This window comes from Malania oleifera, chromosome 7, assembly GCF_029873635.1.
Source record: "Malania oleifera isolate guangnan ecotype guangnan chromosome 7, ASM2987363v1, whole genome shotgun sequence".
Taxonomy (NCBI): domain Eukaryota; kingdom Viridiplantae; phylum Streptophyta; class Magnoliopsida; order Santalales; family Ximeniaceae; genus Malania; species Malania oleifera.
In genome coordinates, this window is record NC_080423.1 from 22,143,423 (window position 1) to 22,169,861 (window position 26,439).

At 36.9% G+C, this 26,439-nt stretch overlaps 1 protein-coding gene across 4 annotated transcripts in view; it reads right to left on the reverse strand.

Annotated features, from left to right (window-relative positions):
* Nucleotides 1–26,439, reverse strand: part of LOC131160351 (protease Do-like 7) — a 133,915-nt gene that overhangs the window by 72,575 nt on the left and 34,901 nt on the right. For all 4 annotated transcript variants that reach the window (XR_009138015.1, XR_009138014.1, XM_058115964.1 and 1 more), the window contains 2 exons: nucleotides 20,119–20,155; nucleotides 18,284–18,409 (listed from right to left, as the gene is read on the reverse strand). Coding sequence is in view for 2 of the 4 variants with exons in the window: in XM_058115964.1 (XP_057971947.1) it covers nucleotides 18,284–18,409; nucleotides 20,119–20,155 (163 nt within the window). In the remaining 2 variants the exon portion in view is untranslated. The remainder of the gene's footprint in view (nucleotides 1–18,283; nucleotides 18,410–20,118; nucleotides 20,156–26,439) is intronic.

Sequence of the window (26,439 nt, forward strand, 5' to 3'; positions counted from 1 at the left end):
GAGAAAGAGGGAAAACTAGTCTGAATTCAAAATGATAATTGCCGCATACACGATAACTACCAACGTACTTATACCCTGCAGCATGGTTTTAAATAACAGCCGCGACCATTACATAATGTCGTTATGTAATGGTATTTTGGGCTCTCAATACCGTTACAAATCGCAAAATTGGTGGGAAGAAAAATCACAGCCGTAGTGGCCATTACGGACTGCGAATGTTACATAAAGGCCAATAAGGCCGTTACGTAACCACTACAAAACCATTACGCCAAAAAAATTATTTATTTTTTACTTTTTCTTCTCACTTTTGTTTTTCCCCACTTCTCACTTTTGTTTTTCCCCACCTTTCATAAACCATTCTCGATCTACTATGAGGCGAGAGGGGCAAAAAATTATGATGAGGATGATAAAAACAACAACAAAAAAACCAAGCCTTAAGTCCCACTAGGTGGGGTCGGTAATATGAATCCTTTTCCGCCAATTTATGCGATTAGGACCATTTCTTTTGACAGATTTCGGGCTATTAAATACTTACTCACTATCTCCTCCCTAGTTATTTTAGGTCTATCCCTACCGCCTCTACTGCCCCCCACAGTAACTAATTCACTCTATCCATACCATCTGAGTCATCCCTCCCTTATCTTATCTTCTATAAGAGCTACACCTAACTTACCGCAAATATGTTCATTCCTTAATTATCTTTCTATATTATACTACTCATCCATCTAAGTATTCTCATCTCGGCAACTTTTACTTTTTGGATATTTTATTTCTTCGTCGCCCAACAGTTTGATCCATATAGCATAGCTGGTATTATAGTCTTCCTATAAAACTTCCCTTTTAATTTTAAGGATATTCTACGATCACAAAGCACACTTGAAGGACTAATCCATTTTACCCAACCTACTTTAACTCTATGCATTACATCATCTTCAATTTCTCCTTCAACTAGCATAATAGATCCAAGGTATCGAAATCTACAAGTGCTATTTATTTCTTCATCATCAAGTTTAACTTTGTCTCCAATATTCCTCCTAGCATTACTAAAATTACATTTCATATATTCTACCTTATTTTTACTTATCCTAAAGTCTCTAAATTCCAAAGCTTCTCTCCATAATTCTAACTCAGCCTCTACTCCACCCCTAGTTTCATCAATTAATACAATATCATTTGCAAACAACATACACTATGGAACCTCATTTTGAATACTCTTAGTCAGTTGGTCCATCACTAAAGCAAAAAGATAAGGGCTCAAAGCATATCCTTGATGTACACCTATAGTGATTGAAAATTCTCTAGTTTCTCCATCTATAGTCCTTACACCAGTCATTACTCCATCATACATATCCTTAATGACATCAGTATACCTACTAAATACACCCTTTTTTTCTAAAAGCCACCATAGAACTTCCCTAGGTATTCTATCATATGCTTTCTCTAGGTCAATAAATACCATATGCAAGTCCCTCTTCTTTTCCCTAAACTTTTCCATTAATCTTCTTAAAATATATATAGCTTCTATGGTATATCTCCTAGGCATAAAACCAAATTGATTTTCTAAGACCTTCGCTTCTAACCTTAATCTTTGTTCAACTACCCTTTCCCATAGTTTCATCAAATGACTCATAAGTTTAATTCCACAATAGTTATTACAATTTTGAATATCTACTTTATTTTTGTATAAAGGTATTAAAGTATTTTTCTTCCATTCATCTGGCATTTTCTTAGTTTTTATAATTGTATTCAGTGTTTCGAAAGGCGTTTTCAGGGCACACCTCAGGGCGTTTTGGGAGAAAAACGCACCAAGGCGTATGTACAATGGTGAAACTCCATGAATGCATACGCCTCCGCTAACAAAGTGTAAGCCTTAGCGAAAAAACAACGCCTTTTTACGCTTCATATGAAAGGCGTACACCTTTCGGTAGCCTGGGTTAAAACACAATTTTATAAGTCCAAAGACTCCAAAGCCAAAACAGAAACCCTATCCTCCCTTTCTCTCCCGCGAAGCTTTTCTCCTATGCTCTATCGCCAAAGCTTGACGAAGCCTTCGCTCTCTCTTCGAAGCCTAGGCGAAGCTCGATGAAGCCTATGCTCTCTCTCGAAGCCTCTGCTCTCTCTTTCGAGGACTCGACGAAGCTCAACAAAGCCTCTGCTCCCTCTCAAAGCCTGTACGAAGCTGGATGAAGCCCCTGCTCTCTCTCCCGAAGCATCTACTCTCTCTCGAAGCCTCTGCTCTCTCTCTCTCTCTCTCTCTCTCTCAGTATCTGCTCTCTCTCTCTCTCTCTCTCTTGAGTCCTCTACTCTCTCTCTCTCGAAGCATCTGCTGTCTTTCTCGAAGCATCTGTCCAACGGGTCTGAGTTCGTCTCTTAGGTTTTTGTTTCATATTTTAATTGCTTAAATTAAATCTTGCTACACCTACTGAAATGTCTAAAGTTGATTCCGAGGGGCAAAAAAAGGATTTTTTTTTTTGGAAATACATAAAGGAAGTTGAAGGAGAAAAATATTTTATAGGCAAATTTTGTGATCAACATTGTAATGGGACTGTCACAAGGTTTAAACATCATTTGGCTGGTACAAGGAATGGAATGAAACCTTGTCCAAAAGTCCCTCAAAAAGTGAGTGATGAGTGTAAGAATGCTCTTGAAAAATTTCAAGAAGATAAGGGTAAAAGAAATGAAGTTCTTGAAGAGATTGGGCAGGGTCTAGGAGGAGGGAGTCAAAGTGTTAGTCTATTGGAGATTTTGAGCAGAAAAATAGTGAAAGTGGCCATACTCCTAGGGCTATAGGTCCAATGGATAAGTTTTCATTTTCACAGACCAAACAATCCACTCTAAACTCAAAATGGAAGAAGGAAGAAAAAAATGAAGTGTGTAGGAAAGTTGGCCGTTGTGTGTTCAACAATGCTTTACCATTTAATTTGATGGATGACGTATATTGGCATATTATCGTGGATGAGATTGCTAATTATGGGCCAGGTTTCAAGCCTCCATCTATGCATGAGATGAGGACGTGGATCCTTAAAGATGAAGTGAAAGACATCGATAGCATGTTGAAAGACCACAAAAATGCTTGGAAGGAATATGGATGTTCTATCATGATTGATGGATGGACTGATGGGTGTTCAAGGGTCTGGATTAATTTCCTTGTCAATAGTCCTGCTGGTACATGGTTTTTAAAATCCATTGATGCTTTTGATTCTATAAAAAATGGTGATTTGTTGTTTAAGTATATGGATGAGGTGGTTGAGGAAGTTGGTGAGGAGAATGATGTGCATGTGATAACTGATAATGCGAAGAACATGATAAATGGTGGAAAAAAGCTTATGGAAAAGAGGGAGAAGCTATATTGGACTCCATATGTTGCACATTGTTTGGATCTCATGTTGGAGGATATTGCAAAATTGAAGATCCATGCAAGCACAATCCTAAAGGCTAAGCAAGTTGTGAAATTTATTTATAATCATTCCTATGTACTTGCAATGATGAGGAAGCATTTCACCAACAACAAAGAACTCATCTGCCCTGCAATGACACGCTTTGCTACTGCAATATTGACACTTCAAAGCATTTACAAACAAAAGCGACGCCTTCAATCTATGTTCTCTTCGAAGATGTGGTGTACTTCTACATATGCAAAAATGCATAAAGGTATAAGGACTCACTCAATAGTTTTATTTGACCAACATTTTTTGCCTCACGTGGCATATGTTATCAAGAGTGTTGTCCCACTTGTGTGTGTTCTAAGGGAAGTTGATTATGAGGAAAGACAAGCTATGGGGTTTCTCTATGAGATGATGGATTTGGTGAAGGAAAAAAATGCTGCAATTTTTTCTAGAAATGAGAAAAAGTATGGACCCATTTGCAGAAAAATAGATGATAGATGGACTCCACAACTTCATCACCCTTTAGATGCTGCAGGATATTATTTAAAACCCCCAATTGCGTTATAAGGAGAACTTCTCTGATTGTGAAGAAGTGAAGAAAGGACTATTTGAATGCATGGATAGAATGTTGACATATGAGGAGAGGCTAGTTGCAGACATCCAATTGGATTTGTTTGATAATGCACGAGGGGATTTTGGGACTCAAGTGGTTGTTGACTCCAGAATGTTGAGAAACCCAAGTAAAAATAATATTTCAGTAAAAAATAGTTAATTAGTAGTACTCTATCCTTATTTCTTCTTATAACTTGGAACTTAAACATGTTCTTTTTTATTTTGTAGCTAATTGGTGGAAGCTTTTTGGGACAAAGACCCCAGAATTGATGAACTTTGCTATTCGTGTTCTTAGCCTAACATGTAGTGCTAGTGAATGTGAGAGGAATTGGAGCACATTTTAGCAGATTCATACAAAAAAGTGGAATAGATTAGAGCACAGGAGATTGAATGCTCTAGTTTACGTCAAGTACAACACTAAACTGAGGAAGAGAGCTATAAGAAGAAGACAAAATTATGATCCAATATTGGTTCCAAAAGTAGCTTCAGATGATGAATGGATCACAAAGAAGGAAGAACCTATCCTCCCAAAAAATACTGCTTGGATTGATGATGAAAATGTCCAAATGTTGATGCTATTAGAGCTTTGCCCGTGGTACCTCTTGAAGGAGATGATGCTCAAGCAACACAAGCTTCTGGTGGCTGGCATTCTAATCTTCCTAGAAAAAGGAAGATTAGTGATTATTGTGAGAACTTGAGTACATACATATCAATAGTCATTTTTCAATCTACTAATTTATAATTCTCCATTTCTCCTAACTCCAAACCTATAGCTTTATTGAATATGTAGGCACTCAAGACAAAAGCAAGGGGCCAACATTTGAGGAAGACAATGATGTTTGAGTGGGAGAAGAATTTATTACTGGAAAAACTCCTATTTATATGAGAACGTTGATGAAGATCTCGATAGTTCCCTCTGAACTTCGTTGATTAAGATTTACTAGAATCTTAGAAATTAGAATCTTGGATGATGAGACATTGTGATGTTGTAATTTGGCTTTTTCTCTTCTTTTTGAAATTTATGGCTTATTTTTAACATGCATTGTTTGACTTTGTTAGCTAAAATTGGCCTACATGATATTTAAGAATTATTAAAGCTATTTTTTTTCCATTATTCTAACATTTTTCTCATTTTAATACTATATAAATATATATATTATTTATTAATTATTTTAAAAAATACAGTCCCAAAAGGCTTAAGCCTTGCCTCGCGGAGGGTAAAACACCTCGCCTTCGCCTTTTAAAACACTGATTGTATTAAATAAATTAGTTAACCATATAATTTTGTTATCACCTAAGCATTTCCAAACTTCAATTAGGATGTTATCCGATACTAAAGCGTTCTCATTTTTCATCTTTTTTAGTGCAAACTTAACTTTGTTAACTCTAATTTTGCAAATAATTCTCATATTTTTAGCCTTTTCCTCATTTGTCAAATCAAAGTTTAAGTCTTCCATTTGGTTTTCAAACAATTACTAAAGTAACTTCGCCATCTTTCATTAATATCTTTGTCCTTAACCAAGACAATATCTATGAGGATGATAATAATACAAAATTTACTATTTTTTAAATGCTCACAAGGGATGCATTAATTAACAATCTGAAAATACTAAACTGTTGGAACATATTTTATTTTGATAATTTTAGCAATTTGATATTTATCTTCTATATTTGTCAACTTCAACCTTCTTTTCTTTTCTAGTTATCGTATATTTGTATTATTCATGTCTTATGTGCCTAATAGAATAATGGAGTGTATGATGTACTTCGTTTTATTAATTAATTTATCACACTTAAGAATTTATCACGCATAACAACAATGAGAAAGTATAAATATGCACACACATAATTTTCCTATCAATGGTGGTTTAAAACAAATGTGAACTTCTGGCCCTTACCAAACAACTTTGTTGAACTAAAGGATCCAAAATACACTAAAAATCTTTCTAAGAGGGATTAAAAGCTTAAAACACACAAATACACTAATATGCACAAGGTTGTGCGTGCTGGGAAAAAATTCACAGCCGTTACACCCACTTCCCATTATGTAACATCCGCTATTACCACTTCCTATTACACATGTTTCCGTTATGCCACCCTATCCACTACCGCAATTTAAAACCACAAGCCTTTAAATGTCTTCATGTAATCCTTGTGGAATGGGTTTGCAAAAGTCTCTATCTTTCTCCACGGGGTTTTTTTGGAAGGGGGTTCGGGACTAATTTCTTACACTTATCAACAGTGGTAAAAGGATTAGTAACAGATCCACATTGATTCAAATAAGTCATGCAAACATAAATAAACTTATCCAAAGAAAATGTAAATGGATGTGAGAAGCATGTATACTAATAACAATAAAATGTATCCACTGTCCAGACACAATATTTTTTTTATAGCAAAAGAATATTTCATTAATAGGAAGAGAATTTACACAACGGAAAATGAGACATCTCCAAAAAAAGGCCTAAAACTATCCAGGGAAAAAAAATACCAAAAAATAAAATAGAAATCAGCATTCCAAAATATTCCTCCAATCTCTATGTAACTCATGGAAACTAAATCCTCTGAGAAAAACCCAAACCAGCACACCACAGTGAGGCCAAATACTGAATTTTTTTCCAAACCAGCACCCAATTTAATTTCTTCCCATTGAATATCCTTGGATTATGCTCCATCCATAACCCCCACAAAACTGCGAATATTACACACTTCCATAAGACTGCCTAATCCTTTCTCCAACCAAGCCTTTGAAAGAAATAGCTAACAATTCACCAACCAAAGAAGGGCAAACCCAGCTTTCACCAGAAATACAAAAAAGCATGTTTCAAATCCTTCAAGAAAATTCAGAGTGCAAAAGAAGATGAGAAGCCATCTAAGAATTTAAGTAACATGGCACACATGCATCGAGAGGGAGCCTTCAACGATCTCCTAATTTGCAGCAAGTTATTAGTATTAATACTATTGCACACAAACAAACAAGTGAGAGCCTTAACTTTTGGAGGAGCCTTAACCTTCCTAATGAAACGATAGAGTCAGAAAGAATAATTGGAGTGACTCAAAAATTCAAAAAAAAACTTACAAGAAAACACTCCCAACTGATCCAAACACCAAGACCGCACATCCCGCCCCAATGAAGGATTACTTTCCTTCAATAAAGATAACAAAGAACACAGCTCTAACAACTACCTTTCATTAAGAGGTCTCCTAAATGGAGATTGAAGGAAGTCAAAGGACTACTCAAATCCCCGACAAAGAAAGATATAGCTGTCTTTTGCTTGGACCTTAGTTGAAAAGATGAAGGAATGAATTGGATAAGGATGCATTACGCATCCGACGGTCTTTTTGAAAACAGATTCGAGAGCCCCTCCCACCTCAAGTTTAATGTGAAGAATGAAAGAAGGATATATCTAAGAATTGGACCTCCATAGAGTACCCAAAGAATATCTTAAACTAACATTGGTATTCCACCCATTCTCATCCAACCCAATACCCTATGCCAAAGAGACAATTCTTCTAGAAGGAAGTGCCATAACCACTTAGCTAAAAGAGTCGTGTTTTAAGACACCAACTACCCTAGACCCAACCCTCCCTCTTTTTTGACCTACAAACCTCACCCCAACTAAGTGGTCCCTATGATCCATCCTACTAGACCACAAAAAGTCTCCCATGATTCTCTCAACCTTGCTAGCAATCCCCATCGAAATCCTAAATACAAAGAAGAAATACAACGAAATGCTAGAAATACAAGCTTTGATCAAGGTTACTCTACCCCTAGAAAAGAAAACGCCCCCTTCGAACCATCTAAGCTCCTAGTCACTCTTTCCATTACCAGATTCCAAAAATCCAATACTATAGGATCCCCCCCCCCCCCCCCCAAAAAAAAAAAAGGGACCACTAAAGTAGGTCATAGGCCAATCCAGAATGCCACACTCCACTTCAGTGGCCCTTTCCTTCACTCACTACACGAGCACATTCAAAGCTACTAATCTACTCTTCTCCATATTAATTTTTAGGCCCGAACTTAAAGTGAGTGGGGCCCCATGGGACCCTGTTGGATTCCATCAAGATAGGATAGTGGTCAAATGTGGTTCTAGGGAGAGTACAATGAGTGAGATTCTAAAACTCGTCCTCCCATTCCCTATAATGCAGGAATCTATCCAATCTACTAATAACTATTCTATCCTCCCCTATAAACCAAGTAAAAGAAGTGTTACCCAATGGCAGGTCTCTCAAACCACGGTCCATAATTAACGAGTCAAAGTTTTGCATACTTGCAGAGACCCTCCCCCCCCCCCTCCCCCTTCCCCCTTTTTCTCTATGGGAAATCTTACCACTTTAAAATCCCCTCCCACCAACTACCTAGGAGCACAGAATCCATGAATGGAATAGATTTAATCCCAAAAAAAAGTCCCAAAAAACATTTCTAAAATTCCATCTAGAAGGCCCACACACTAACGACACCCACCACTGATCCCTCCCTCTCACTTCAAACAGCACCAAAAAATAGATAGTGAAAAACCTCTTATGTGTCCACTTTGGATGTATCACGAGAATCCCAAATGACAAGGATACCGTAAAAGGCCCTAAGCAAGGGTAGATATTCACAATCCCTACAACAAACCCCCTACCCCTAAGATACTCTGGGTATCCTCTGGGTGAGGACAATGTTTAGGGAGTACTTGACCAACACTCAATCAAAATCCTTTTTCTAGTCCCCCCTAGCCCTCTAACATTCCAATTAACAATCTTGCAATTGTTCAAGATGGCTCTTGGTTTACACCCGCATTCAACGATCTTACAAATACCTTCAAATAACAACCCAAAAAAAAAAAATGTGCTTACTATCTTGCAATTTTTCAAGATGGCCTTTTATTAAAATAATAATAATAATATTATTATTAATTATAATTGGGGAAGAATAGGATAGCTTGAGTTAATTTGAGTGTTCTAGATTTTTGGAGTTGTCTGCTTTAGTTGGTTGTGGTATTCTCATTGGCATCTAAGTTATTTAGGAATGCCTCAAGTGGCAATCTTAGGAAAGTAACGTTTTGGGATCCTATGGTGGAGAAGGTGTCCAAAAGGTTGGATGGGTGGAAAGGTGCTTTATTTTCACTAGGGAGCTGCGTATTACACTTAGTCAAGCTTAAATTGCTAGTATCCCTCTCTATTTCTTATCTAGTTATAGAATTCCTGTAAGGATAACTAGAACTATTGAGAAAATCATTAGAGATTTCCTTTGGTTCGAGGTTTTTCTTTTTCCTTTTTCTTTTTTTTTTTTTTTTTTTTTTTTCGTGAGAGGGCGGTGTTTGGTTGGGAGAGAGAATAAGGATCATCTAGTTAGTTGGTAGGTTGCTTGTAGGTCTAAAAAGGAGGGGGGCTTTGGGTCTTGAAAAGTTGGTGTTTAAGAACAATACTTTAACAGGTAAATGGTTGTGGTGTTTTCCTTTATAGGACTCTTCCCTTTGGCAAAAGTGACTAAAGCAAATTTGGCATGAAAGGTAATGGGTGGGATGTTAATTTGCGGTGCATATGTTCTTGTAACAATCCTCGGAAGGGTATCCATATTTCACATTTATATCTTCTTTTTATGTTGTATACTAAATTTTTTGTGGGTGATGGGTTTCGCATTTGGTGATGGCAAGACATTTGGATAGGGAGTTCTTAACGATTAACTCTTTCCCCTCGTCTATATAGACAGCCTTCTTTGCACAACGAACCTATTTCAAAATTTTTTTTATATCAAATAGGGAGAATTTCTCATTAGATTTCCATTTTCATAAGGATCTCAATGATAGAGAGGACTTGGAGCCCACGTCCTTATTTTGTTCATTCAGGGTTAGTGCTCCATCTGACAGAAGGGACTATCATTCATTGATTTTTTTATTCTTTGGGAAAGAACTCTTACAAGTCTTCTTTTGAGCAGTTGACCTATAAAAACTTGTCCTCCCCACCTCCATAGTTCTATTGGGAAGGCCAAAGTCCCCTCAATGATTAAGCCCTTTATTTGTTTAGTAGTTCTTAATAGAGTAAAACTAACAATCTGCCGCAGAGTAGGAGGCTTTTTAAGGCTTCGTCTCCAGACATTTGTTTTCTTTGTTTTGATAGTTTAGAATCTGTCCCACTTGCTTCTCCATTGCTCCTTTTCTTGGAGGGCTTGGAGGGTGTGGAATAATCTTTTCAGATTATTTGAAGAGAGTTGAATGCATCCAGATTTTGTGGACTTCTTGGCTTTCTCATCTTCAGGTTCACAGGTCAGCTTTGTGGAGGTGGGCAATTTTTTCTGTATAGTTATGGTTATGACTGGAGAGGAATACTCACATTTTCATGGAAAAGAGGATGTCTTTGTCTTCGCTTTGGAATAGGATTCAGTATTTGGCCTCATTATGGGCTATTGCAGCAGGCTCTCTCAGAGAAGTCTCTTTTTCAGATTTACAACATGATTGGTGCAGTGTTATTTTGATTTTATTTGTTTATGTTTGCTTATCTTCAGACTGGTAAAAACACAACAAATATTTTTATTTTTCAGATTACTTCCAAACATGTATCTTTATTTCTATCATTCTTGCCAATGACTCCAAAGTCAGCATCTGGACTAAATAATAGATGGTTAAACTTTTGGAGCTCATTACTCTAAAGTTCATTTTACATGACAACAAATTAAAAGGGCGTCCCCAGGCCACAAAGCTCCCTGCTTTGCAAGGGTAAGGGGGAGAATAGTCACATTGTATGCAGCCTTACCCCTGCTTTTACCCCATAACCATTTAGCTAGGAAAATGATGTTTTTAGACACCAAATTTCAAGACCCTACCCTCCCTCCGTACCTCCTCCCACCAAACAAAGGGATCTCGGAAACTCTTAAATCCAGAACATAAGAAATCTCTCATTGTTTTCTCAATCTTATTTGCAATTCCTAGTGGGAATTTTAAAAATTGAAAAATAATATAAGGAGATACTAGATAAACAGATCTGAATAAGGGTGATTCTAACCCTAAAGGAAAAGAGTGCCCCCTTCCAACCATCCAACTTCTTGGCCACTCTTTCCACCACTAGGTTCAAAAATTCCATGGACCTTAAGTGAGTCAAAGCCCCTAAGTAGGTTGATTGATAGGGTGGTGGATAGAGGTTTAGTGAAAGGCGTGGTTTTAAATAACGACCAAAACTAACGCCATTACGTAACAATTTTTGGGCTCCCGATACCATTACACACTGTGAAATCAGTGGGAAGAAGACTCACAGTTGTAGAGGTCGTTATGGATCGCGATTGTTACGTAAAGGCCCCTATAGCCGTTACATAATCACTACAGGACTGTTATGCCAAAAAAAATTTATTTATTTTTTACTTTTTCTTCTCACTTTTGCACCCCTCCCCTTCCCCCAACCTTTTTTTTTTCATAAATCAATCTCAATATACTATGTGGTGAGAGGGGAAAAGATTATAATGAGGATGATAATGATACAAAATTTACTATTTTTTAAGTACTCATAAGAGATGCATTAATTAAAATTTTGAAAATATTAACTTGTTAGGAAAATATTCTATTTTGTATTATTCATATCTTATGTGTCTAACAGATTAATGGATTTTATAATGTATTTTTTTTTATTAAGTAATTTAGCACACATAAAAATTTATCACGCATAAGAAAAATGAGAAAGTATAAATATGTGCAAACACACAATTTTTCTATCAATGGTGGTTTAAAATGTAAACTGCTTTCCCTTACCAAACAAATTAGTTAGCTGAACTAAAAGATCCAAAATACACGAAAACTCTTTCTAAGAAGGGTTAAAAGCTTAAAACAAGCAAATATACCAATATACACAAGGTTGTGCGTGCTTAAAACAATTCACAGCCGTTACACCTGCTTCCCATTATGTAACATCCGCTACTCCCATTTCCCATTACACCTGTTACCTTTATGTTACGCTACCTGCCACCCCAATTTAAAACCATAATGAAAGGTCTCAAAGTGGGCAGGGAGGAGACCAAAGTTTCTCACCTTCAGTTTGCAGATGATACTATTGTTTTCCTAGAGGATCATAAGTCTCCTATCCTAAATATAGTGGGACTTCTTCGAATTTTTGAAAGGGTATCGAGGTTAAAGATTAATATGAGAAAGATGGAATTACCACTATTAACATGCCTCTAAAGAGTGTTTTAGGGAATTAGCCTTGGAAGTTGGGTGTGCAGAGTTGGGGTCGCCGATGTCCTATTTAAGGGTTCCTTTGAGAGTCAATCCAAGAGCAGCTAGTTTTTAGGATCAAGTGGAGGAGAGAGTGCCCAAGCGGTTAAACAGGTGGAAGGGAGCACTTTTTTTCTCTAAGATGGAGGATTACTCTAATTCAAGGTTGTCTTTATGCGAGATTTTTGTGGTCAGGGGGTAGGGGGTTTCAAGGATCACTTAGTGAACAGGTAAGTGGTGTGTAGGACTAAGAGAGAGGGTGGTTTGGGTCTTGGAAATTTGGTGTTCAAGAACACGGCTTTTTTGGTTAAATGGCCTTCATGGTTCCCGTTAGATGTTTCCTCCTTGTGGCATAAAGTTATCAAAAGTAAATTTGGGCTTGATGGGAATGGGTGGGATTCTAATTTAGGCTCTAGATTTTCTTCGGAAAGCTTGTGGAAATTTATCCTATTATTTGCCATACCAAATTTGTGATGGTAAGGGTTGCAACATTCGTTTTTGGAAAGATATACGGTTGGGGAATGTTGTTTTGGCCACCTCTTTTCTGCACATATTTCATTTGAGATTAGGCAAAATGATCCCATTTCTTCCTTTATTGTAAATCTGTGCGGTCTTTTACCTTCTTGAGATTTTCGATTTAGGAGAGCCTTGTATGATAGGGAAGCTATTGAATTATCTTCTTTGTTGGTTATGTTGAACAATTGTAGGATGTTTTCCTAGGATGATAGTCGATCTTGGTTGTTGGATTCCTCGGGTGTTTTTTCGTGTAAATCTTTTTTGATTTCTTGGTTGATACCAATCATTCCTTTCCACTCTACAAAGTAATCTAGGAGAAAGTGCATTTTATGACTTCTTTGTGGTGTGTGGGCAATGGAAATTTTAAGGGGATGTGGTCGACAGATGTTTAGCGAGATTGGAAGTCCCTTCTGAGGGTGTGCTGATTTGAATTTGCTGTATTTTTGTGTTTTCCTTTTTTGTTTTTGTTTTTCTGGGAAGTCTCACATTTCATTAAGGAGATACCTTCTCTCTTGATTGTACATTCTTTCTTTATCTAATGAATTTCCTTTTTTATATAAAAATAAAAATAAAAGGGGAAAAAAAAAACCACATCCCACCTCAAAAGCCCATTCCTTAGCACACTCAAGAGGCACACTAGTATTTACCAAACCACTTCTCACCAAATTTATTTTAAGCCCCAACACCCTCTCAAAGACATGAAGGATACCCAAATTACATCTGAAAGAAGACCTATGATCGTCTAGAATAAAAAATAGTATCATTTGCAAACTAAACATGAGAAACTACCACACCCTCTCTCCCGACTTCCAAACCTTTCACCAACCCCCGATCCACATCCCTATCCACCATTCTGCTCAACACATCAGCCACTAGGCCAAACTAAAAAGGGGAGAGTGGTTCCCTTTTGTCTAATGCCTCTAAGCCCTAAACCAAGGCTTGGTTCCCCATTCACAACAACCAAGAACCATACATTAAATAAGCAACCCCTTAAGCACCTACGCCAATGCTCACCAAAACCCTTTCTTGCAAAAATTTTGTCCAAACAACTCCAACTAACTCCATCATAAGCCTTCTCAAAATCCAATTTGGACATGAATCCCCTCTTCTTCCTCCTATGAATATCATCCACCATCTCATTAGCCACCAAAATGGCATCCACTATTTGTCGACCCCCCACAAAAGCACTTTGAGCAGTAGAAATAGTCTCATCAAGCACCACATTCAAACCATTAGCTAGAACTTGGGTGATTATAGTACACTAGAGACTATATTAGTGTTTTAATAGGCTCAACTGAGGCTTGCCTTAAAGCTCGCCTCAAGGCAAGGCATGCCTAAAACATCCTGAGGCTCAATCTAAGATACCAAATTCCAAAAAAGGATCGACACATTACATGTTGAAATTTACGCATTTTTACAAAAAGCATGTCTTTTACACCTTTTTAGCTTAGGCTTACGCATTTTTGGGTGTGTGATTCACAAGTTAGAATTAATTAGAAAATTTTAACTACATGTTTGTATAAAAAAGAATGTCATAATATAAGTTGATTTCTAAAACTCTTGAACCTCAACCTTTCCAAAATAATTGAGAGTTGAATTTACATCATGAAAATAGTTTGAACTTTGTAATGGTATAGCTATCTCTAGTCATGATTTATGTCATGTATTCAAGTTAGACACTTTTGAATGGCCAACAAGTTTGCAAAAGTATATCTAGTTTTCTTTTTTACATTATATTTGTGATTTTCTTAATTTTTACTTTATTTTAAATATATAAAATTTATTTAACATCTTTTTATCTTAAAAACAAATTCTCAAAAGGCTTACACCCCAATGCCTTAAGGGTTACGCCTTGCCTCTTAAGGGTTAAAACGCCTCACCTCACGCCATTGCTTTTAAAACAATGGACTAGATTAATACGTCTAAAATCCTCTATCTTAATGGACCTTGATTTCTTAGGCACAATGGTAATAAAAGTGGAGTTAATGCTCTTACTCAGAATCCCATTCCAATAAAATTCATCAAAGACTTTAAGCAAGTCATCCTTAATAGTATCCCAGCAGTCTTGGAAAAAAGCTAGATTAAAACCAACTCTCTAATCATATCCTATCAAGATCATTAGTAATTCTCCCTCCCCCCATGTCTAACTCTCTAATCATATTTTCCCTCATCTTTCCATTTGCTAGCCTATGGAAGAAGCCTATTACAATCTCCTTTTCTAATCCATTTAAATTTGATCTTTTGTCTCCAACTCCTCATTTCCTTAAAAATCACCTCTGGCAATACATTCTTCGAAGTGATCCTTTTTGCCTCCTCGCTCTTTGAATGATTAGTCTCCTCTTCCTTTCTATCCAAGAAGTCTAGCTCACCTAAGATTCTGGATTTTCTATTTCTAACATCCCCAAACACCTCTTTATTCCTAATTTTCCTATTCTCCTTCAAACATTTCAACTTCGTCATATACCTAAACCCTTCCCAACCCCTCCCTATGTCCTCTTCCCACGAGCCCCTCGCTAAGGACTTGAAAGAAGCATAGTCTAGCCATATATTCTCAAACCTCAAAAGGAGTGAGACCCCTTGAAACCCTACTTGAATCCAGCATAATATGGAAGTGATCAAGAGTAGTTCTCATGAGTACAATTTGGGAGAGGTTAAGGAATTCATCCTCCCAATAGCTACAAAACAAATATCTATCCAACATACTAGCCACCACCTCCAGCACCATCCCATCTCCCCCACACACAGACCATGTAAAATAGTGCTACTCAAAGGAAGATTTCTCAGGCCATACTCCGTTGCCACCCCCCTTTTTCTTCTCCCCCACAAACCTAACTGCATTAAATCCCTTCCCACTACCCACCTACGTAAGCAAAACCCAAAACAACAATAAAGCTTATTGCCTCATCAATAAAGCACTCCTAAGAGTTGGTCAAGGAGGACCATACACAGAAAAAACATACCATTGGCCCCTCCTTTACGTTTTGAGAAGAACAGATAGAGAAAAGATCCCCACTAAATTATCCACTTTAGAGAAAGTCTAAGAGTCCCACATAACTACAACTTCGCCAGAGGCACCTCCAGAGGGCAAGAAGTCCCATTCCCTACAACAACCGCTCCAAATGCTCCTAATAATCCCTTGGTCAATCATCTCTATTTTAGTTTCTTGAATCAAAATGATGTCTAGGGAGTACTTAGACAGCACTTCCTTGATCAAGCTCCTTTTCCTCATGCCCCCTAGACCACTCACATTCCAACTGACAATCTTCATATCTTAGCCCACTTTCCACCCTTCCCAATCCCCTTATCCCCTCATAATTAATAGAAGAGACCAAATCTCTAAGTTCTTTCTAATCTTTCTTCTTCCTTCTCTTGTAGGTTCTAGAACTCAAACCCAACCTCACCTCCTTTCCTAAGGGGTCTACTAGTTACAGGCCTAGGACTTCTAGGAGCTGTGCAAGTCTATCAAGTCTCTCACCCCCCCCCCCACCCCCCCTCTTTTTCAGAGCTAAACTCAGCTCTCTGCCCCTTCAAGAATTCCCCCTCTCGCATAAAGTATCAAAGACAAAACGATGCAGAGTAGGAAGGGAAAGGATACTCATTACTAGTTATAGAAGAACCTGGATCCCCCAAAGAAGCATCTACCTTCTCGTCATTATCTCCCCCAGTGCACAACAAAGAAACATCCAACTTATCGAAATGAAAAAGATTAAGCTCAGGGTTAGAAGATAAAGACCCTCTACCATTCAAGGGATTCAATTGATCTAAAAAATGGTCAATAGAGTCCTTACCAGTCTGTGCACACACAGGATATTGGCAAGCATTCTCCATTTGTTGTGAGGTGTTACCAGCTAATGCATTCTGCCCCTAGCCATACAGATCTTCATCTTCATTTACTCCTTCAAAATAATTGAAATAACCCTTTATCTTCAGCAAGTTCAAACTCAGCTCTCATCTGATCAACTAACAGTTCCTTCTCAGATTTGCAAGTGCTACTCATATCATCCTCCGTATCAAACCAAGAGTTGAAATCTGTTCCCTCTGCAGGAATTGGAATAGGCTTCCAATTATCCTTTAAAAATATGACTGTAAAGGAGAAAATTGTTTTGTCATATTCTAAGTTCTTCCTGTAAGACAATCAAAGAGATCCTGATACAGTTGGAGCTTTCCTCCCTTCTGTGAGAAGGATCATTGTGCACTGAAAATTGCCAACTGTTCTGTTCCTTATTAACGGCCGCAGCTCTCTGTTCAGCCATCATGAGCATGAGTACTCTTCTCTCCTCCCTCAATAGAAGGAGAGACCCACCTCTTCTCAACAAACACTAGTTTAGTCATCTTTGACCCAGTAAAATTGGGCCCCTGCACCAAGTTTAACCTGTTTGCAGGCCTTCAAACCCATTGCAAATAGTGGGTTTTGACCAACAACCATCAGCTGTACTGTGCTTAATTGCAGAGACTGATTTTGGACCCCCAATCCCTGTTATTATGGAGTTCAATGGCCTCTGTTTTAGCCATCTTTGTCACCCGAGTGCCCCTGATTATGTCAGCATGGTAGTGACTCGACAAAGGTTTCTGGGTAGCATTTGGCTTTTCACCAACCTGCCCTACCCTATGGATATTCACAACCCACAAAGGACGCACCTTAGCCTGCCCTTAAAAGATGTCTGCTTCAGTCTTGCTAAGCCTAGACAACTCCAGCAAGGCTACCAGGAAAGACTTCCACTCCATATGCTGTATCCACTCAGGTATTCGGATGTCTGACCACCTCCCTCCACTGTTTTCCTCTTTCAAGAGGAGGAAACTGTCCCTCTCATTCGAGAGAGGCCTACAACTAACTGATCCTCCCTTGTCTATGATGATGTATGCCCCTTGACCCCCCCCCCCCCCCACCCTTTTCCTCCATTCCCTTCACACAGCACTCCATCATCTTCGTCACCCAAACAAAGTCTTCCTTTTTCAGCTAAATCAAGGAAATGTGCCAACATGTGAATGCTGTGATGCAAAATGTTGTGGAGTCTAAATGGGTCATGCTGAACATCTTTCTTCCCATTTTGATGTTATAATGACCTCCCATGTTTGATACCCTAGATGAAAGAGATGGGAGGTTGACTATAGCAGGGTCCAAGGAAAAATCTGCATAGGAAGTCTCTGAGGCAATGTCGATAACAGGGAAAGGGAATGAAAGTAACAGAGACAGGAACCTCTACATGAAGAGGGGACATGCTTCACCATGCTCAAGTTCTCACAGGAATGGGTCACCAGGAAGATATTAGTCTGATGACAGTCGACGAAGGGCTCATTGTCATACTCAGAGAGTTGTCCAAGGGCTCATCATGTCTGTATTTGTCAGAGAACTTGTCCTGTCGCAAGGCTCGCAGAGTCATAGGGCTTGAGGTCAGCAATTTTTATGTGTTCCCCTTCTGTTTATTTAAACACATACACACACGCATGCATTGATGTCATACTTCAAAGGCCAAAGAACCCACATTAATGCAAGTTAAAAAGCAAATTCAGACCACTCACAGCATAATTTAACTCATACACCAGAACTAGAAGCACAGCAATAATTATTTTTTAAAAAATACGCACTCTCTCTAAAGGTAGGAAAAAAGCAGAGGCACTTGATGATTTGCTTCCAGCATTCAAGGCCACTGCCCTGCCTTGCCAATCAATTACAGGGGAACCACTTGAACCACCTTTCGTCCCAGATGCAGCCTGAATCAAGAATTGAATCAAGTCATAAAATTGGGTACGGATTTTCAAAATCGATTACAAATGACATGCATACAAAGAAATATATACAATGAACAAAATAGTAAAATGCATTTAAATTTTAACAATAAAAAAATCATATTTCATTTGTATGCTTTTGCTAAATGATAAAAAGTAAAGGGAAGGAGTGAAGACAATTATTTAAAAATAAATAAATAAACTTTACGTTGTTCAAGGATAGGAATCAAGAAAAAATAATTTAAAAGAAAAAAAACTGAACAGTTAGTGTTTGTCAACCAAAAAAAAAAAACATATTTCATGCATAATCAAATTAAAAAGTAAAAATAAGTAACTTAAAAAATCCAAGAAATAATTTTACATGCTACTAACACAAGGATGGTTTATATCTTAAAAACAAGGTGACATGAGAGTACCATCTTCACTGACCAGTTTTCTTCCCCTTCTTCTCAATCCTAGAACACCATACTCCTTCAAGCGTGCAGAATGGTTTTGTGAGGCAACAGAAGACCTTGAGTTCTGTTTTCTCCTCATTTTCAGCACAGGAATGATGTAAAGAAGGAAAAGAAGGCAATCATGTAAAAAAGTTCAAAGCAATAAGAGAACTTGTTTTAGGGGGGCTTTAGACCAATCGGGACCCACTAGATCTGATAGGTTTAGAATCGTGTGAATTGATCAATTCGTAGCAATTTCTAAGATTTGGAAGGTGAATCAATAGATTCAACAATTTTTGGTTGTTTTCTGATTCTCTAGAATGACTCAAATTCACACGATTCAAATTCACATGATTCTCTAGAACAATCGTGTGAATTGATCAATTCGTATCAATATCTAAGATTTGGAGGGTGAATCAATAGATTCAACAATGTTTGGGTTGTTTTCTGATTCTCAAGAACGATTCAAATTGATTTGATGTGGAATTTATACAAATTGTGGGACTCAAATCGCAAATCTTAAGATTCTAACAACTATGTAATTTACACCCAAAAAAAAAACCAAAAATAAAGTAGTGAATAACATAGGCAATTACCTCAATCACTATTTTTCACCTGTCCTACACCATTCCCTTATCTATCTCCTAGTCAAATAATTTTAGTTACAAAGTCTTCTATTTGATAAGGGTTTTTTTTGGGGTTAAACCATGGCCTTGAGTTCAATGATTTTTCTGAAACAGCATCAAAAAAAAAGGCAAAATTGATCTACTAAGTCGACCAAAAAAAAAATCTCGACTTAAAAATATACAACTAAACTTGAATACTGCTGCCAACATTGAACTAAAAAAGTTACAAATTTGAAATAATGCTTTCTAATAACAAAAGAAGAATATTTCATTAGAGAAGAAGAAATAATAAATTAAAATCTAAATTTTGAGCTTGAAAAGATATAATAATGATTAAACGATAACGGATGGATTCAAAAACCAAAATAACTTCATGAATTATAACAATACAGCAAAAAACTAATCAATGGTTCCTTAGCAGTAGGGAAAAAATAAACAATAGTTATTTGTCTCCAATTCAGCAACAAAATTGATCAAAATGACGGTAAAAAGACTAAAACTGCATGTCAAGAATGATAACAACAAAAATTGTATTCAGTAACAAAATTGACCAAAATAACTCTTAACAAACAGAAATTATCAATATTTACTTGACTTCAAAGCACAGCACATCACTAAGTATTCAGCTACTTACTTGCATGTAAAATGTATTGAAGTCGTTGTAACCATCCCTGCATGAAATAAGACAGCATATAAATGGCAACATAGGTGTAATAACATGTCCATAATTAGATGCAGAAAAAGAATTTTCAACCCAAACCTAGTACATTCATGCTGCATACATGTACATTAAAATATTATAAGAGCAAGGGGAAATGGAAGGTTGCATAGTTCAAGCTAATAGACCCTTCCCCAACCATCACTGAATCACCAGATGTCATTGTTAATGCAGCAAATTTTCCAAATGCATAAGCAAGGTGAGCTTCAATACTATTTTTTGGATTTTGTTATTGAATAAAATAAAATGTGTTAAGAAAGGGGGAGAACAATTACAATGTAGGAAGGACAAGAAATCCTCAAAAGATAAATAACAAAATATTAGAAGAAAACAGAAGAATAAAAAGAACCAACTCATCCTACTTAAGAAATCCCCTCTTAATCCCATGCCATTGTACTTCACATAACACTGAAAATTTTCTAATTCTATCTAGCCTTTCCTCACCTTAATTTTACCACCCAAGCAGACTTCTTATCCGACTAGATTAGACATACACAAACCCAACTTATCTGTCAGCCATTGAATTTCAATACTCTTCCCTCTAATCTCCTCCAAAGGGGTTGGTCAGAAGATCACCCTTACCTTGATTACTCACCAACACCTCTTTGTTGAACCATGCTTCTCAAAGAAGGGATCCTCTCTAAACCTTCAAGAGGAGATGATGGCACATACGAAATGTCCCCAAGTGAATCAGAAGAATCAAAAGCATACCCAATTGGTTCACAAACCTCATCAAGTAAAAGTCCACCATCACAAACAAAATCACCATGAAATTCCCACTGCCATTGTTCAACTCATCTCCCCATTTCTTTTTCTGCTCAATACAATTTGTTTCCTTACTATTGTTATCTGAAATTCCAAATAATTATGCATTTCCTTAATAAAATAATTACCATCTGTGCCTTTTTATTTGAAAATTTACTCCCACGCACAAGAGAACTTTCCTTTTGTAGCCCCTCTTACCTTAGAGTTCAACAAGAGTACACCTTTCCTGACTTGGTTTTCATATGTGCACCTTACCTGCATTCAATCTTTCATAATGGTCCCCAAACTTGCAATCCATCCCTATATTCAAGCCCTGACCAGCTCAAACAAAAACCGGATACCAGCAGGTTGATGCATCTGCTCCAACCAAGGATCAACCATCTCCAAAGGAAGCTCTAGCCATCCCATCAGTATTTGGAAGCATTGAATCTATTAATTTGGTAATTAGGCTGGATTACTCGAGGGTTTGTGTGTGTGTTTGTGTGTGCACGGCCCAGCATCAATTGGTATCAAAACCCTAACGGCTCATTTACTAGCTCGTTTCATAGCTCATGAACTAACTCAATATAAAGCTCATTACATTATTTTTTAAAAAAATTAAAAACATATTTTCCTTCAAATATATGCAACTAGCACTAATCTCTATTTGCAATATTTTTGTTCCATGATAATTTTTTTCATAAATAAAACTATGCAGCCACTGCCAGCAGCTGCAGCCCACAGGTAAGAAGACAAAAGGCAAAAGGATTCATTTGCTAAAGCCCAAAACTCCAAAAACCTAAAATCCCACATTCCCAAACCCTAGCTGCAGCCACACATTGAATACGTATGGCACTACTGCACTGTTACCATCTTCTTCTTCCATGGTGAAGGTCCATCTTCTCTGGTAATCCGACTCTGATTATTTGGGCTATCACTCTCTCTCTCTCCCTTTCTCTAACAATGAGGAAAAGGGCTCACACAGCCTAGGGTTCTTAGTACACCCACCCTTCGTTACTCACTTTGGAGCTCACCACATCTTCTACAGAGGTTGGCTGGAGTTCTTGTGATTTGCCTTTTCTTTTCACTTCCCCTCTGTTTTCTTGGCTGCCAAATGCCTCCATTGGTAAATTGTTAAATGAATTTATATATGCTGCATAACAGCTGTTATATGGTAATCAACTGGCAACTTTGAAACAGCAAGATTTCATGTCAAATTACAAAATCTTTCCTAGCTAAAAATATGGTTATGAGAGCGCTACTACAAAGTTAGATTTGTATTGCCTTTATTAAAAAGATCTTTTAATTCTGCCATTGTTTAGATTTATTGGTTGATATTTTTAAAGCAACCCATTGATGTGCAGACATGTGAGCTTTTCACTTGAAAAACAGCCACAAGTGAACCCTGCGTTTTCATTTGAAGAACCCATTGATGCATAGGTTTGTGACTTCTAAAAAAAAATAAGCATATTATTAGAAGTCATGCTCAAAATGCATTTCTGTCAAGAGCCAAGTTGAGCTTGAGCTTGAACTGCACTTTTGACCTATACTCAAGCTCAGCATGCTTATTAATGAGAAATGAGCTTCAGTCGAGTTGAGCTGAGCTCGAGCTTGAACTGCTCTTTCTAGCTATACTCGTGCTCAGCTCGTTTATTAATGTGAAGTGAGCTTCAGTCAAGTCGAGCTCAAGTTGCATTTATGCTAAATGATCTAAGCTCAAACAAGACACTTTAATCTTGGTCTGAGCTCCAGCTGAGCTTAGGCACTTTTTCAAGCTTTTGACCTGAGCCTGAGCAGGCTAATGATTTGATTGGCTCGGCTTTTTTTGCAGCCCTATCCAAAAGTTGACCTACGCACACTGCCACTGCCTCAAGGAACCAACCCAACCACATTAATAGTACCGAACAACAATTAACATCGCCACAAGTGAATGGTCAAAAAAGGTTGGATCTTTGAACAAAATACACGACCAACAAGTTGATATTATCGTCTATGGAAGGATTTAAGTCATTCTGGGGGAAATCTGAGCAAAAACAGGCCAGTAAGAGCTCTCCCACACCAACGCACAGGAACAGACCTACCAGCAGTTGGCCAGTGCGTGGGGGTGCGTGGCTGCTCCTCCAATGATGAAATTTCACCCACTTTCAGTTACGAGGGTTCTGTGATGGATATGGTGTTGGTTTTGAGAAATATAGAAAGGTTCTCGAGGTTTTGAAAAGGGCAGCCCTGTCCAAGAAGTTTCCAGTGACTGCTATGTTTTTTGGCAACCTCTGGACTTGCTTCTGATCTCTAGAGTACGGCTCATCCTACTACAATGGCAACTTTGCAAAGGACAATCAGGTTTACAATTTGATTTGCCAGTAGGGTTTAGGTTGGATCTGGTACCACGTTCAAGTAATGAGTAAAACAGGAGACCTAATCACAATGATAGGTCTCTCACTAAATAAACATATATATATATGTCAAGTAAATACCAGAGACCATAATACCCTTACATAACACTAGCATACACTAATAATGCTAAAATAACCATTAACAAGTTCAAACTGCAAAAGATCTTTGCATTTATTCCAGGAGGTTCTCATGGCGATGGATCGAGGAATTTCCCAAAACAACTTAAATCAATCATTGAGATAACAGGCAAGGAAGCTCCTTGCTTGGTGGAGAGCACTAATTCTGCATTGCACCAGGGATATCAGTAGTGGAAGGGAAGTTGTAAGTCTCCAAATTGAACTTTTATTCAAAGAGCGGCAAAGTGCTGAAACGTGTACCAGCAAAAAAGGGTAAAAAAGAACAGAGAGAATTTCCATAGAACAGCAATCACCACAAAACAAAGGAAGCTAGGGTTTCATATGAAGCAAGTCAAGGGTTGAATATGGATTGGTCTGGGCCTGGATCCATCACAACTGTATTAGATTTAGGCTATTTATTCATTAAATGGCTTAATTCCAGTTCAGGCCGAGTTTTCAATTCAGAGCAAACCAAAGGTTCAGCCCATTTGACAATTTATGAGATTCATCGTCCAGGGATTTAATCTGAGGGCAAAATCTGAAGCTAATATGGCCAAGGCCCATCATGGTGTATTGAAAGATTAACCAAACTTTTTTAGAGTCTAAGCCACAGCAATAAAAGGGACTAGATTTGGTTTTATTGGGGCCATAAACTGAGTAGAACCACCACTGCTGACTGCCCCTTCACTCTTGGAGGTCGTATCACTCTTATTTGTTGCGTTTCTTTCTTCTATTCCCATGTACTGCTTGCCCTTCTTAAAAATTCTCAGAGTGGCTCAGATATTAGAAAAATAGATAAGGTATTTACTGTGATCTGAGCAAGTGAGTGGAAAAGAGACTATGGAAAAGAGACTATCTTGTAGGTTGAGCAACTGTGAGTAGGTTCAAAAGTTAGGGCAACTTGGGTAGGCAATTTGGTTCCCAAAAACATCTCCTTAGCAGGGAAGTGGTTATTCCTTCTCTCCCACTTCACATCTTGGAGGGCACTGATCTTATAGAGAGAAAAGCACTTTCACATCTTCTTAACCCAAAATGGCTAGGAAGAGGAAAGGTTCTTTTTTTAGGGGTACTCCCAAGAACAAATCCAGTGGATATGGGATTGGGGCCTGTAGCTCAAAGGATTAGAGCACGTGGCTAAGAACCACATTGTCGAGGGTTTGAATCTCTCCTTGCCCACAAGCAGCCTAAAGGGGAAGGACCTTTCCCTCTAAGAATAGGAAAATCATGATGGTTTTAAATAACAGTTATTACGTAATGTAATTTTTGACCACCAAAACCATTATAGGCCAATAGTGCACGGAGGAAAAAATTCACAGCCGTAATGGGGAAGAAATCGAGTTAGGAGGCTTCGATCTTGCCCCTCGAGCACTTCGAGCCCTTGTTTGAGCATCCTTGGCTGTTTGGCAGTGGCAGGCAGCCCTGCAGCAGCTTGCGCCAGCTCCCTCTGCCCTCTTATCTTCAACTCTTCAAGACTCCACCTAACACCAGGAGAGTCCACTCCTTTAGTCCTTCCCTCTTCACTCTTCAGGTATGCTTCCTTCATTTTTTTTCTCTCTTGTCCTATTGTTTAGTTGCTTTTAGTATTTATTTATATATTATATTAGGTTTAGGGATAGGGATTAGGGACCCAGGTAGTTTAGTTAAATAGGCTCAGTGTGTGAGTACTGAATTGCTAATTTCTGATATTTGAGAAATAAATTTAAGGGTCTTAAAATAAATATATTCTATATATATAATTAACATTTTTTTCTTATTTTTATGACACTTATTTTATTAATAGATGAAATAACTAGAATTTTAAATTTTTTATTATTCAAAGATTTAAAATCTTTTATTTTACTTAAGTTTAAAATAATAAATATTTAAATACCAAGACAAAGTAATATACAAGTTTTAAATTAGTTATTCTCTTTAACCAAAAATTATACAATTAAATTCTATATCTTATGTCTAGTAGTAAATTATTTATTTTTTCTAATAAAAAATAATAGAAGTATATTTTATGTCTTACCTAAAAAATAATTAAACTTATAAGGTATTTAAAAACCTTATCTATTTATTTAGTCATTAAGGGGTCATTTAGTATCATTGTCAAAAATTAGAGAAAGAAAAATCAAAAACCAGAAATAGAAACTAAAAACTAGAAACAAGCAACCTATTTGGTTAACATTTATAAAACTAATACAAATTAAAAAATGCTCATTTTCATCTTTAAATCAAATAATATTATAAAAATATGATTAAAATAAAAAAAATTACAAATAATACACATTAAAAATATTACTATAATAAAAATAAAATTTATTATAATTATTTTATCTAATTGTTCTACTAGGCATTATTTTTTTTTTTTTTGAAATTTATATATATTTTTATTTTAATTATATTTAAATTTATATGATCATTTAATTTTGATTTTAATTTAGAGTGTATAAAATGAATTATTTAATCAAAAAAAACTATTTCTAGATATTGAAATTTCTAGCAACAGGTTGCCAAAACAACTAAAAACCATAAAATCTTAGTTTCAGTTTTTTGGCAAACAGTTGAAAACCAACAACAAAAACTGTAAACTGACAACATAAACAAACAAGTTTTTATAATTTGTTTCTTCACTGTGGAGAAACATAAACAAAAAAATAGAAAATAGCAACGATACCAAATAGACCCTAAGTTGTTTTATTTTATTTAAACAAGTTAAAAAATGCTATGAGTAATTGAGTATTATTTTACTTAAGCAAGTTAAAAATACTAAATATTTAGTTAATAAGTTGATTTATTTCAAAAGAAAGTTAAAAAAAAAAATACTATTGAGTAATTGAGTACTACTAGTCTAGACTATACTATAAATTGTTTTTAACCAAAGATTATATTTTATTTTTATGTCATAAATATTTAAAATTAGAAGGATTATTTAGCATTTACTAATTGTGTTATATCTCATCTTCATTCTTCTATAAAGACTATAATTTTGTATTACCTA